At 39.9% G+C, this 15500-nt stretch overlaps 1 protein-coding gene across 1 annotated transcript in view; it reads left to right on the top strand.

Annotated features, from left to right (window-relative positions):
• Positions 1 to 15500, top strand: part of rptor (regulatory associated protein of MTOR, complex 1) — a 182454-nt gene that overhangs the window by 128719 nt on the left and 38235 nt on the right. The window contains exons 15-20 of the mRNA XM_035659536.1: positions 108 to 173; positions 2780 to 2971; positions 7147 to 7287; positions 8577 to 8697; positions 9981 to 10121; positions 12314 to 12469. Coding sequence (XP_035515429.1) covers positions 108 to 173; positions 2780 to 2971; positions 7147 to 7287; positions 8577 to 8697; positions 9981 to 10121; positions 12314 to 12469 — 817 coding nt within the window. The remainder of the gene's footprint in view (positions 1 to 107; positions 174 to 2779; positions 2972 to 7146; positions 7288 to 8576; positions 8698 to 9980; positions 10122 to 12313; positions 12470 to 15500) is intronic.

Genomic DNA, 15500 nt, shown 5'->3' with positions numbered 1-15500 from the left:
AAAAAGCACAACATGGTCTCTTTAACTTATCACTTCACTGAAAGGAGTTTAACAGAAAAGCTCCAGACAGTAACGTTACTATATAAGAGTTTCTTTCTTTGTTACAGGCTGAGCATCGAACCATGGCTGTGTTCATATTGGCTGTTATTGTCAACAGCTACAACACAGGACAGGTATGTGTGTGTGTGTGTGTAAGCTAATGTTTGGATGTATGTGTGTGTATTTCCGCACTGCTGTCTGTTTGTTCTGCCAGAATCCCAAAGGGAGAACGTACAATATTATTAATTTACTTCCCTCACCAGAACCCTCGGCGGGTTGTTTTGGGGCCAGCCGTCACTTTGAGAGATTACTCTATCGCCCATTGTGTATTTCCTGGAGATATTGGTTATGTGACGGTTTTGTCACCAACAGTCACCTCTATAATCTCCATCTTCGTCACAGCCACCTCCAGGGTGACATTTTATCACCGCAAAGTGTCACTTTGGCCTGCTCCTAGCCTCCGGTGTTCAATCCCAGAAGCCCTTTGTGTCTGACGCTGATCAAACGTCCAAGGGTGCGATGTTGGGATCATGTAGCTCGTCATTTCCAGCACACACTCACTGACGCACACTTCCACGAAGAAATATCCCACCATCACGCCCTTTTGCTTGCTCTCTCCTGCTCTCTGCGGTTATTTTTCTGTCTAGTTGTCAATGTTATTTGACTCATTCATTTTTTTCTTCACATACCTTACATTACTTCTCTCTCTCAATATTATATAAATGTAACAAATCATGAAAGCTATATGTGGTCTCAAACTCAAACACCCATTCTTCTCCCATATCACGGTTCCTTAATGCTTCTACCTTCTCTCACAGGCCTGTAAATAATAGATGATCCCCAACATTACAGAGAGACTCTCTGCCGGCTCCACGTCTCCATTATTTATCCCTCTTACTTTCAACAACAGTGCTCATTACTGCGGCAGCACTGTTGCAAACATGTCACCGAGCTCTGGCGTCTTAATATTCCCGCTCTCGGGGTTCAGCTGGGAGGCTCCATCAGAGCTGAGGGAACGATGCGCTAGCAATCTGAGGCAATTGAAGAAAGTAGAGCGGGGTGTATGAGGAGACGGGGGCGCATTGTGTCACCACTGATAAAAGATTTGTTGTTGTGATGCCTCAGTCTGTAGGAGACAAAGATGGATTCTCAGCATACTAAAGGGGTCCATTTGTTGTGGTTCATGTGGATATGAGGTGTTGCGTTAAAGGCTTTTATGTTCACAAGGAACATCTGAGGCTGGGAGATCATCAGAGTGCCGAGCATTGATGCACATGACTGTATTTGTGTTGTTGTCACCCAAAACAAACATGCTTTGGCTTTCATAGAACATAAAGGCTATCACACAAGGCTATCAATCATTACAAGGATTCAAAATACATATTTATTAATTTCACGTTATATGTTCTTTCTGGGCAGAATTTGCGTTTTCATTCATTCCAGCCGGTTCTGTTTTTCACATTTTTTTATTCTTGTTAAGCTGCTCAAAGTGAACACTTCCTACAGGTGTTAAGTGTTAAAAGCCTCTCAGATAAAAGGAACAAACAAGCGATTTAAGCCACTGCAAGGCTTTTACTATAATATATCTATATAGGAAGTGTTGAATTTCATTAACAGCAGCTTAAGACTGATCTGCTAATCTGTAAATGGAGAAGGCAGAAATTACTTAATAAAATACTCACACTTCCTGCCCATTGTTTTCCAGTTACAGTTGCAGTGGCTCCTTTTCCTGGTATGCTTTTAACGTGAAACAGTAATTATTGAGTTTTATTGACAGTAGCTTTAAATCTGATTGATTGAGATTGAAGATTCAGTAGATGAGAATTAATTAAACACAACACTTGAGGCAGATATTTTTCACAGTAAAAGCCTTACTGTCTGGTAATGTGAACCATATGCAGGAAGTGTTAAGTTTTATTGGCAGTAGCTTAATGCTGAACAAAAGCATGCCAGAGTAGAAGTGACTGGAATCAAAAAGGGAATCAAAACTATTTCTGTTAGAAAGAAAAACCGGGAGCAGCTGAGTGGTGAATACAACGCCACTCTGATGGAATTAACATAGTTTACATTACCCTGTGAACCATTCTAGTACAGGTAATTCCAGCCAAGCCTGTACTTTACTTGCTCGACACACATATTTTATTACTATGTACTTGTGTTACCTCACGAAAATTATAAACAGAAAGGCAACTGAAAACAAGAAAGGAGTGCCCTCGTTAATGCTCTGTACAAAATAAATGAATCAGAAAGAAAGGTTTTTAAAAGGATTTGAATTGAGCCATACCAGCTCTTCCATCGTACTTAAGACGGCCTCAAACCTTGATGGACCAATTACCTTTTGTTCACAAAAAAAGATGTGATAAGGGCTGAAGGGTTCAAAGGAATAAGTCATTCTGCTGCAGAGCTCATAATCTTTTTGTCCATCGCACAGCGTGGGGTTACAGGTTAGTGGTGATTAACTGGCTAATGAGGTACAAGTCTGCCCCAGTCAGGAGCCTCTGAGCCGCTCAGGAGGGTTAAGACTGATATAATGCGTATATTGTCTTTTTATCGAAGTAAAATACTGTCAGGACAGTGTTCACTACCACACTTTCAAGTCTAGTCAAGTCAAGTTTGTGACAATTACTTCATACCTCATAATCTTCTTCCATTTCTTAAATGTATTCCTCTTTTTAAAACCTAAAATCAACACAACATCGCTCACACTCATCATTCTGCACCACTCCCCCTCTCCCACCAGGAGGCCTGCCTTCAGGGCAACCTGATAGCCAACTGCCTGGAGCAGCTGTCAGACCCCCACCCTCTGCTCCGTCAGTGGGTGGCCATCTGCCTGGGCCGCATCTGGCAGAACTTTGATCCAGCCCGCTGGTGTGGAGTTCGGGACAGCGCCCACGAGAAGCTCTACACCCTGCTGTCGGATCCCATCCCAGAGGTAAGAGGTTAATACCAGAGTGGAAAAGTACGAGGAGATGTTTTTGATCATTTTCTTACTCTGCAAAAAAGGCAATTCAAAAAGCACTAATATAACGTTTTACAAATGATGAAATTATGCATGGTTATCTAAGATTAGTAACCTTGTCAAGCACCATTTGCCTTAGACTGTTATGCATGTTCCAAGATAAAGTGTTGTAATTCGATTGGTTTTCTTAATTCAAGAATAAGAGACATTTTTTGAACAGCCAGGCCGTCTTTTGTACTCTACACCGTCCTATCAGGCCATTGCTGATGACCCTGTTGGCATTTTTGGTATTTGATACCTAACCAAATTTTTCACGATTACACAATATTTTGCTTGTTTTTGAAGGTAGAAGCATAAAGGACAAAGTCTGTGACTAAAACTAAGATATTGATCGCAGCTAAATAAAGCATTTTAAGTTATATAAGTATTTAAAAGTAAAAACAGTTTTTATTGCAATTCCTTTTTTTAGATATAACATCAGTACTGTAAATAAGGAGAAAAAATATATGCTATTTCCAAACAGAACTTTCCCCAATATCCCCCTCCCCACCACACTTAAACACAAAGAACATTCTTTCTTAGAAATAAAAAGAAAAAGAAACTATTCAGTTCTGAGAGAACGTACCAAAGAACTCCCGCATGGAAGAAATTATAAAATAAATATACATGTTGCACTTGAGGAAACAGTTTTGTGTCCTTTTACATATCCTGTATGACATTCTTGGATGTGCAGCAACTCAGTTGTTTCAGAAAGAATACAAACTGACGTTTTTCAACCTAAACCCTTATGTATTTAGTGTCAAAGTGACTAAAGCGGACCGCAGTGTTTGAAATTGGTCCAGTATTAAATGAGTACTGTGCGAAACGGGCTGCAACATAATCCTTTGGGGCAATTGTGCACTGTCAATGTACATCCACTCAGGTGCTGGTTTTTCCCTCTGACAGGCTCACATTGTTATAATTTCTAACAACATTATGGAATTGGGGATTAAGAAAATATAAAAAAATATTCTTCCACAATATTTTATTTTGTGATATTGTATTGATTCTCAAAAACACTGTGTTTTGTGGTTAAACCCCCAACCATTAGACAGCAGTGTTGTAAATGTAAACTGAGGGCTGAGATGTTGGACGTTACAGCGACTGTGATAAATACAAATGCAGACCCCTCTGTTCTGGTTTCTCAGGTGTGTTCTTAATACTATTTTTCCGATTTTTTTTTGGAAATCACAATATAACACCTAGCTTACAGTATCACACACAATATATTAAATCATAACCCTTGTATCCTGATATTTATTGTATCGCCAGATTCTTGCCAATACACAGCCCTGTTATGGAAAGGATCCCTACAGAGATAGTGCTTTTTGTTGAAGATTAAGATAACTGCTGTTTCTGGTTAAAGAAACATTAATATATGTATGTAATATAAAAAATTATATCACTCTGTTTGAAGCCACCGGACTCCATTGACAAAAACAGTAATTTTACCTGAAAGAACGCAGGAGTTAGTGATCTACCGCTACCTCAGTCGGTCAGTTTGTTTGTGTTATTGTGTGACTTGCTTTAAATGGTTTAAAAGCCACACAATAACACTAACTAATGAACTAACCGATCTTTATTGAGTGTCTTTATTGACAGCTGTAGGTCCTGACCAGTAACACTAGGACACACAACCTGCTAAACAGAAAACTTCTTGTTTGTTTTCAAGACAAAATACACTGTAAAAACAATGGAAATTGTTGGGAATGGAAATCCTCCATACACACATGAAAAAGAAAGAAAGCACACGCACTCGGAGCTGACCCACACTGGCTTTAAACTGTTTGGACCCACTGTGTTAAAACAGGACGGTAAGCATCTGACAGGGTCGTGTGTGGACCAGAGGGACAGTGAGGCAGAGTTTGCCCTTAAGCTCACCCAGACACTTGGTGCCCTCACTCACACACGCCAAACATATTTGCATGCATTCTCTCTCTCTCACTCACACACACACCACACACACAACACACACAACACACACACACACACACAAGGAACATCTGTTTCCAGCAGAAACTTCCTCCTTCCCTTGGTCAGACAGCTGCTTTGGCTGTAGAGTTGAAACTGAGGTCTGCAGACACATCTGCCTGTGCCCACACACACACACACATACAGACATACTTTTTCAGTTGTATTTCCAGGTTGTTCATTTATTTTACATTAGGAGTGTTTGTGTTTTTTTAAAGCCACTGGAGACTCAGACTGACTGATCATAACTGACTGTTAAGAAATAACACATTTACAGATAAATCACTGCATTTTAAAGTTCTCCTCCGGTGTTCGATTGAGACACTTCACATGCTGCTGCGTGTGTGTCCCCCAGAGCCTTGTGGAGTTGAGTGAAGAAAGAGATTGTGACTGAGTAGTAGGGACAGAGAGTGAAAGGAGGAGCAGAGATCACTGACTAAGCAGAGTTTGATTCTAAGAAATCATTATCTTAGCTGTGTCTGAGGGGACACAGCTAAGATGACGATGTTGCTTAGTCATAGTTTGCAAGTCACTACAGCTCACACACACACACACACAGGTATTGACATTGACAACTTCAAAGTCGCTGGACAGAGAGAAAGGCAAAACAGTTTTAAAAACCTTTAAAGCTGCCCATTCCACCTGGAAGAATGTACAGTAAGACTAGTAAGGTTCAAGTCCATTTACAGTAGATGGTTTGTGAAAATAACAAAATAAAATTCCAATAAAATACCTCAAAGTTTATCTTGTATATTGTGTATGCTCTTTTGTGACAAGACTTTTCTAGGCCTGATATTTGTATTCATTGTGGTAAAACTTTTTTATGCTGCCTCCTTGGCTAGGTTTCTCTGTAAAAGGAGATTGTAATCTTCATGAGACTTTAGAGTTAACTTTAAAGAAAAGCATAAAAGATATATATTTTCTGTTTGTGATCTTTGGGTCTGTGATCTATCAATAAAGGTGTAAAATATGCTATAGAAATATGCACTCCCCCTCAAAGAAATAAATGTAGAAGAATGTAATATAATATGTGTAGCTGTGTTGCTACTGTAGGTATATGTCCATCCAACCAAACACAAAAACCTGACAAACCTTTGGAGAAACACTGCAGTACAAATCAGAGAAGACAAATTTATTGAAAAACAGTTACCTTTGCTCGACAATTGAAAGAAACAAGCACCGATTCACATTTTATTGTGCTGAAAATAAGCATTCAGCAGTTCATGTGTCACAGGGCCGTTGATCATTGTTGTCATTTTTGAGCATGTGCAGCACAAGCACCGGTACTCAAACATTCCCATAGATTTGTAGTGAGTGGGGTTATAATATAAGGGTATGCAATACAACACCATCACTAACAGTGGCTTCAAAAATAGATTTAATTCAACACATCTTTGTTTCGATTGTAGAGATATATGTTACTGAGTCCTATATATATTCCAGTGCATAAAGGAATAGACACGTCTGAGTGAAGATGGCAGATTAAGATGCTTTCCAGTACTACAGTGTTGTGTTTTAATTTGCTTTCAAGACGCAGTGCTTTTATGATTTTTTTTCCCCAGGTTTTAGAAAGAAAATGACTATATCCATCTGAAATGTTTCAGCTGATCATTTTAATTAGGGCAAAGCAAACCCTATCAAAGCAACATCTGCGTGCTGGAGTATAACTAGATTAAAAAAGTAGTTGTAATGATGCATCCTGGTGCCTACAAAAAAATGTTTTCTGTCACCACAACAAGCAATATACCCAAATATTCATTCTTGTGCTGTAATTTCGTTCAGGGTGCGAGACCAATTCCTCATGGAAAATTTCTTCTGTGCGACAGCAAGTTTGGAGGAAACATCCAATGAAGCAGGAAGAAAAAGTAATGAGTTATAGTGACCAAAAGCAGCTCACAGGAGCACCCAGCGGTGATAATCTCCAGTGCATTTCATAATGATACATTAAGAGAAGATTAAAAAATATTTACCTTCCCAGTTTTCATCCACTGGTCTCACAACACATTAGAAAATTTTTGAATAAGTCTGGCAAGCAAATATTTGGGCCACACTTGAAAAAGGCAGAGCTGTGCATTGACGAGGGGAGATCAGACTGATAAAATATCCAAACCCCTGACATTGTGTTTGTGTTGCTGCAGGTGAGGTGTGCGGCTGTTTTTGCTCTGGGGACCTTTGTGGGAAACTCTGCTGAGAGGACGGACCACTCCACCACCATCGACCACAACGTGGCTATGATGCTGGCCCAGCTCATCAACGATGGCAGCCCTGTGGTTCGCAAGGTCGCTGCAACACAACAACACTCACCCACACACATAAAAGACATACAGTTTGCTTTAAAAGTATGTGCATACGATAGTAAGACAAACAAGAGGTGTGGGAGCTTCCACATAAACACTTCAGTTCATTGACAGTCAACATTGGGTATTGACAATATTATTTTCCAGATAAAACAAAGAAATAGACTGTAGCCCACAGGACATAGTTTAAAGGAGTAGTTAAAAATCTGGGGAAATAACTCATTTTGCTTGCCTTCAAAGAGTTAGACACGAAGATTAATGCCACTCTCATGTCTGTGTGTTCATGAGCTGCAGACTAGAGGCAATTAACTTAGCTAATTGTTGCAGAAAAGAGAACAGTTCAAGTCAGAATATTGTGCTAATATGTCAATCGACCGGCAGCAGGAAGCCACTGCACCCGGCCGTTGTCCCAGTTAGAGGTGCTTGTCGACATGTTTTTGGACAGAGCCTGGCTAGCTGTTTCCACCTGATCCCAGTCCCAGGATCCGGTTCCGTACTCAATGTACAGACATGAGAGCGTCATCAATCCTCTCATCTCACTTTTGAAAGCAATTAAAGCATATTTACCAAAATGTCAAACCATTACTTTAAGACTAGAAAAATAAATCACGTGAGAAGCTGGCAAATATACTAAAATGGGTGGCATTTGTGGTTTAGTGATTGTACAAACAGATGTTGCAGTTTATTGCACTTCAGCTTGTCATAATGGTTTGGAGAGTTTTCAGCACCTCTTGAATACATATGACATGAAAAAAAAAATCTCTTCAGGTACCTCCAGGTCAGAGATTACTAATAAATAAATTAAAGTGAAAGGTACCTAGTTTAGTTCTTGCATAACTGATATCACAGTTACACAGTATAATACAGAACTCCAATCATTTGCCAATCTGTATCAGGAGGAGATGGGAGAGAGAATCTGGCCTGGAGGTACAGTAACTGAGAAAAATTTAAATAAAACAGTATATGAGTAAGTCCAACTAAGACTACAAATTCAGTTTCAGCCAGGGATCTTCTGAAAGAACATAATTTGATACTTTTTGGCTTCAAAATGGAATATTATATGAAGTGGTTCTCTTTGGGACCAAACAATGCTGGAGGCAATGAGATAAAAAAAAATCACTAAAGAAATTATTAGCAATGTATGGATTAGATATTTATCAGTTGTCACCATTATACCAAGAAAAATCCTGCTTGGCTTGAAGTAAAAAAGAGACATAATGACAACTGAATGATCATTATGTTTTGTATTTTTTTCTGTTTGTGTTTGACAGGAGCTGGTTGTAGCACTGAGTCACCTGGTGGTCCAATATGAGAGCAACTTCTGTACAGTTGCCCTCCAGTTTATAGAAGAAGAGAAGAACTACACTGTGCCGTCACCAGCCAACACCGCAGGTACAGTAGACACACAAACATATTTGCAAACTGACTGCTAAACTAAAGTTTTCTTTTATCTCTTTTTTCCCAAACATACTTCACTTTTGTTTTTTTCTTATTCAGTATTGCACAGAGGAAGTAACAATAGAGTCAAACTATGACTAAATCACCTGTTAGTACCAGAAAGATAGTTGAAAGTCATTATTTGGTTTGGGTCTGTTTTCTCTATTTTACTTTTGACTTTATTGAACTATTGAATTTGTGTTTGAATTGTATATAAAAGAAGTAAATAAAGTACACAGAATACTTCTGCCCTCTAAACAATCGTACATTTTTGAACCCATATTTACTATAGGGAGAGGAGTCGTGCTTGTTTAAGATTGCTTTAAAAGATCAAGATCTTTTTATGAAGAAAACTCACTAATCAAAGTGATCATACCTTTTAGCTTTTGTTGTAAATGGTAATAAAGTGTCAGGACAAATACTCCTGTTAGCACTTTTGTGGAAAAGTGTTCTGATAAAACTCCTCAGTTGTTAGTGGGTGGTAAATGACATTTTGATGCAAAAAGTCTGCATCTATAGATACAGTTCCTTAATAAACTCAATCCCATTTCCAGGCACGAAAGCCCAGCTCTGTCAGTGCCAGGGTAAAAAGATGGTTGGAAACTATGGATTGCCACAATCAAAATACTTTGTAGGCTATAGTGTTTACTTAATTGTGACCAGATTTTATGTGGAATGGAAGGAATTGACGATGTGGGGTTTCTGACAAACAAGAGGACGTCATCTGCATAAAACGCTACCTTGTAGAACAAATTCCCTCAAGTTATCCCTTCTATCACAATTAAATATCAAGATGTCAAATGCTTTTTCTGCATCTACGAATATTACAATTTCTGGATTGTTTTGTTAAAAGGTCAGTGTAAATTATGTAAAAAGCTTTCCAGGTATGTATGTGCATCCCTTGAACGAATCCAGTCTCATTAGGTGCTAATTTTAAAGGTCGAGTGGCATCTAGTGGCATCTAGTGGCATCCAGCGGTGTAGTTGCAGATTGTCGGTTCACCCTACCCTTCCAAAAACATAACGCAATTCGCTATGATTCAGGTGATTACTACATAATGAAAATACACCATATATACCTTATGATGATAATATTCCATTTGTTTTCAATAGATCCTCCTTTTATGTTTTTTAACACTGGACCTTTAACATTCCACTCATTAGAACAACATGTATTTTTATTGGTTTGGGATTATCCAGGCTCTGACCTGATGTATGTCCTCCTGTGTTTACTTCCAGAGCCTGGTAACCTGACTCCAGTGAGGGACAGCCCAGCGATCCCACGCCTGCGATCAGTCAACTCCTACACCAACATCCGAGCCGCTACCACTGCCCGCAACCTGAACAAGAGCCTGCAGAACCTCAACCTCAATGAAGAGGGTAGGAGGGAGAAAGAGCGCCGAGAAATGGAGCTAGAATGAAAATAAGGCTGACAATAGAGAGACATTTAGATGAAGCTGTAGGAGGACTGAATGAAGACAAAGAAGAATGAAAGAAATTAATCAAAGGAGAGAGTGTTAGCAGACTGTATTAGGTTTTCTCCTTGCACATCAGCTGTAGACCTTGGATATAACTGTCCTCAGGCTTACCTCTTCATTCTATCATTGCCATTCCTGTTAATGACTCAGTAAGCATTAATAAGAGGCTTCAAAACCAGCAAAGAGGCTGTGACCAGTTTTCCAAGCAGAGATAACAGTTCTCGCTCTCACATGCACTGACTGGAAGTGACTGGAAAATGCTCATCATCCATGTCTTACAAATGTGTGATGTGGATGAATGCAAGAACACGCATGGGCCAATTATTACAACTGAACAATTTAGTTGTACTAAATCTTATCAAATGTTAAGTGTTATCAAGATTTTGGCTTCAAAAATTATGCTCCCTCTCAGTGGCCCTTTACCGAAGCAATCCCCCACTTTAATATGTAGTGTCACACCACATAAAGCAGCAGTGGAGGGCTCTCCGCATTAGGGGGTCAGGCAGCAGCACCCATCGAAAAGGATCCTAAGTAGTTAAAATTGTCAGCTCTACTTAAATTAAGGTTTTTGTCAACTGCCGCCCCATACTCCAAAGGACTTTTTAATTGACTAATGTCTTCTTTATGAAGCAACTCAACTTATCAAGCCCCTCGTGGATACTTACTACAGGTTTCATACTCGCTGCTCAAATTCCTCCATATAATCTTCTTTCTCGTGGCTGGTTGCTTCGCCGTGGTCCTGCAGCTATCCGACTCAGTGGCACACTCAGTGGGGACTGTGAGCTGTCTATAGTGCTGAACTGTAGGCCCATTGAGACAAGTTTTCACTATGGGATGCCCTTCTGACGCTAAACCATGAGCAGTAAACCTCGGTTGTCATGGAGACGGATACATGCCTAGCTCACTGAGCTGTTGTATTATATGATGTGGTTAGATGCATTATACCTCTGAAACAATGAGCATTTGCGGTAAATGTTCTTGTGAATTGGTGTGTGCATATACTTTAAAATAATGGGAACACGGAAGATTTATCGACAATGTAATGTTTTTGTGTTTTTATTTTCACTTCACTAATCTGTGATTTTGACTAAATCCATTGTGAAAAATCAATTTAGGAAAAATGAGGCAGGAGGCTCTCACCTTGCCGGTGTCGGGGCCAGAATGGAGTTGATTCTATTTAACCAATGACAGGCATTTGTTTTCATGCATAACATTATCTTGCCAAACACATTTTTCGCTGTGAGGAAAACCCCAGACAACCTTCAACTGTAACAGCGTTCTTGAAGGGCATCATGGGGAAAAGGTTTTTGATTTGTTTAGTTTAAGATTTGCACTTTTAAAAGTTTTTAGGATTAACTGTCAATTTATAGCAGTGAAAGTATTTTGCTAAAAATAGATGCATAATTATCATAAATAATCCCAAACAAAACAATCCTTTAGTAATTTAATCCATAGCCATCCTATCTTCTGTCCACAGCTCACATCTGAGCTCTTGACTTCCTGTTTGTCACTGCTCTGTGGTTCAGACAGCTAAAGCTAACTCTGTCTGCCACTGCCAGACTGAGTAATGCATAAGCCCTGAATTGAGCTAAATCACTGGCACTTGGTGAAGCATGTAACCTACTGCTGACACCATTTCTAGTTCACATTCTCAGTGCTCATTCAAATATGCAGCTGTGTTTATCATCAATAAGCACACAGCAGAGCGTATTACCATTCTCTACCAATCTCCATTTCCACATTTCAGCCTGCCGTCGGTTTGGAGGATGCATGGCGTTTGGGTTTATATGAGTCAGAGTAATATTTGATGATGAAGGAGAGCTACTGCAGGAGATGAGTAAGCCTGACAGCTGAAATGAAGTTACGAGCAGATTCTTGTGTTGGCATGTAGCCGCCAAGTCTAAGGACCATTTACACACCTCACACCTTATTGGATGTAGATTTGCTATTTGGCTTCGTTTTTGTCTTTTTACAACAGTAATAACCATAATAAACTTTGTTTATATCGCACTCTTACAGCAGCCAAAGTGCTTTCTAAACATAATAATTTTCCTCTTAAGGCTTTTGTGTGATTGTATATTTTCCTTCATCAAGGTGGACCAGCAGCCTTTTCTCCTGGTAACCTGAGCACCAGCAGCAGCGCCAGCAGTACCCTGGGGAGCCCCGACAACGACGAGTACATCCTCTCCTTTGAGACCATCGACAAAATGCGACGGGTGTCCTCCTATTCTTCCCTCAACTCCCTCATAGGTAACAGCTGTTAAGTAGTACTGTAGCTGTAGCTCTACTAAAATATTCTTTCTTCATTGTTGTTCAGTTTTCTAAATGTGCAACTCCAATCCACCAATTTTGCACATAAAGGTACGTGATGATGAGTGCTAAAACTGGTAAGATAAATCTGTCGGCAGGAACAGACAGTCTAAAGAAGAGACACTATTGACACTTAGATCCAGCAATTTGGGAATTTGACCCATACTAGGTTCTACATTCAATTTTGACAATGATTTTTTTTAAATCTGTCTTCTGCAAGTCCCCTGACACATTGCCTATTTTTTTACTTTTTAAAGTTGAACTTATTATTATCTGTATGAACAATACATCCGCTGCAATCCCCCCAACTCTACTGAGCTTAATAGTCTGTTTTAGCTCATTGTTTTGGTTTCCTGACCTGCAGATTCACTGTTTTGGTCCACTTTCACCACTCTAATCAATCCTTGTTGCCACAAACATGACATCCCATATAAATTCTAATGTTGCTTTGTGATGGCTGAATGTGTAATCCATCCAAAATTTAATTCTGCCTTTAAGTGGCCTAAAAGCTGATTAATGCAGCTTTAAGTGAGATAACAACCTTAATCAATTTCATTAAACTCCGAGCGTTTAGAGGATGTGTTGTTTTTGTTTTTTATTTATTATATCGTCATAATATACATTTTGCCATGTATGCATCCAGAGACCGGTGGCAGCATCAGTGATGTGGATGTACCGTGTTGGATCATTACAGCAGGCTGCAGACAGTAGCTGGGACAGCATTGCATGGTTCAGCACACAGAAACTGCCATCCCATGAACAAGCACTCCCAAGAGGACTAAGCTTGAGAGAGAAACAGGGGGGAAATAAATGACCAGATGAATGTGATGGCACCAGAGAGGAAGACCCCAGGCCGGCCCTAGAGAGGGAAGTGAAAGAGAGGGAAGCTTCCAGTCCAAGAATAGATGTGTAAAGGACAGCAGAGTGGGGGGTGGGCAGGATAGACCCTGTGAGTCACCCCAGGCCATTAAAGTGCTTTTGCTGGTACACACTGAACTCAAACCCGCTCACTTACCCCTGTTCTCAGGTGATTGGCGGGCTCCACCATGCATCCTGACAGCCAGTTTGTGTGCGAGCAGGAAAAACATTAACTCACTCCTACCCCCTCGGGAAAGGGGAAAGTGAAGCTGGGGATTCCCTTTTTCTTCTTCTCATTGTTGCATTTCACGTTAGAAACCCTGTTGCAAGCTCCCAGCCGCCCTGTCATATCCTGGTATGTGATTTTTGCACGGCACAATGGAAAATGAGTCGAAATGGAAAATCGAATGGAAAAGTAAATTGAGCTCTGGAGAACAGTGAATTTAACTTGGTAGGAAAGTAGGTTCGGGTACTATAATGAAATTTCCTTTTCAGCGTGTTTTGTTTGATTTGTTCCTTAAATGAATGCCACCTTATTTTAGGTGGACCTGACTCAGTCAAGCTCTGCTCGAGCTTAATATCGGTCCTTTGAGGAAACCCAAATTTCCTCTGCACCTAAATTCAATTTAAACACAATCTGCTGCGTAAATCTGGATGAAGTAATGCTCATACACATGTGCACACTTTCTCAGACGCAGTCAAAGTGAAGTAAAGGTGATCAAATATTTTGTCTTCCCTTTTTCTCCTAGGGGAAGATACATCAGGTCATTTTCTAATCCAGGTTTAATCAAACCAGAGCAGAGCAGATGAATGGATGTTGGTAGAAATATTCAGGAGCGTAAAGACTGAAACGCATGCTTAAGTGCAGATGAATTTGATGTTCAGTTGTTATTTATGTTTCTGTTGTCACTTACATTCAGTTATCCAACTCAGCTGAGAGTTGGCTTGTCATTTTGACTTTTGTTGTTTACTCATTTGCTACTATCTTGCTGTTTGGTTTGAAGTTGTTTTCATAAGCCCCCGGGGCTTTTGTTTTTCATCTCGCCTGAAAAATGTATTAACTTGTTTCTATCTTTCCTTTTGGTATCGAGCTTAGAGCAGCATACATTCTCGGTTTTATCAAATCTATGTTTTAACACTGCAAACAAACAGGAACAAATGCTGAGAGGTAAAGTGCTCTGTATATTATAGTGTAGCAGTTTAGAACAAAGCAGAACCATAAATGCTAAATGCAGCAGCTACTGCTGGACACTGGCCTGCAGGAAACCAGCAAGATACCAACGCTGTGTGGGAGTCAGGGCAGAGTTCCAGTAGTGATTTAAAATTCATTCTTCTTTTCTTTTTTTTTTGTCTTTGCCCTCTTACGATAATTTGTACAAATCCTACTACAATGTTAAAGCCACACCAGCACCTCTCGTAGGCAGTGTTGGAAACAAAAACAAAATTGTAATATGGACAAACAGGCACTTCTTCTCTGGACCAATGTGCTGTATTCCCCTCCTTCGTCCTGTTCTTGTTAAGTGGTTGTACATTTTATTTTTTCAACTGTTTCTCATTGGTCAGCCCATGTCATGAGGTCACCATCTTGTTTTCTAGTGAGCATATGTGGAATGCATCTGCATACGCCGATTGAAATAGTCTCTGTGACGTCACCCATAGGTTTTTGAAGAGCTGTTGTGAAGCGCAGTGTATTTGGCTCTGGCCATCACCGTCTTGGCAATCCGGACTCCGCTGGCTCCCGCCTAATCCAAAAATGGGCAAAGATGTGGAGCGTGGGTGGAGCTGAGGCGGGCTGAATAAAGCCTGTTTTGTAGTGTTTTTTTCCTTTTGTCAGCCGTCAATAACTTTAAATAAACAACCATAAAAAAGCTCTGTTCTACTAAATAGTTTTAATCTTCGGACTGCAGAGAAGTACATACAAGTATGAAATAATTTGACATAAAGATATCCTCACTTCAGCCGTCTACCACTGAGAACACCTGACTTTCTGCAGCTTTCTCACGTCCTTGGATGAAGATAAGGATAAAGATGTTTTTAAGAAAATAAACTCCTTGGCCTTGGTCATAATAACACTTTCTTTGTTACATTAAACTTCACACATAATGACAATGCT

Source organism: Morone saxatilis, unplaced genomic scaffold (genome assembly GCF_004916995.1).
Source record: "Morone saxatilis isolate NCDOM2014 unplaced genomic scaffold, NCSU_SB_2.0 Contig17, whole genome shotgun sequence".
NCBI classification, from domain to species: domain Eukaryota; kingdom Metazoa; phylum Chordata; class Actinopteri; family Moronidae; genus Morone; species Morone saxatilis.
Note: the sequence above shows the minus strand (reverse complement) of the source record. Positions and strands in the feature narration are given on the sequence as shown.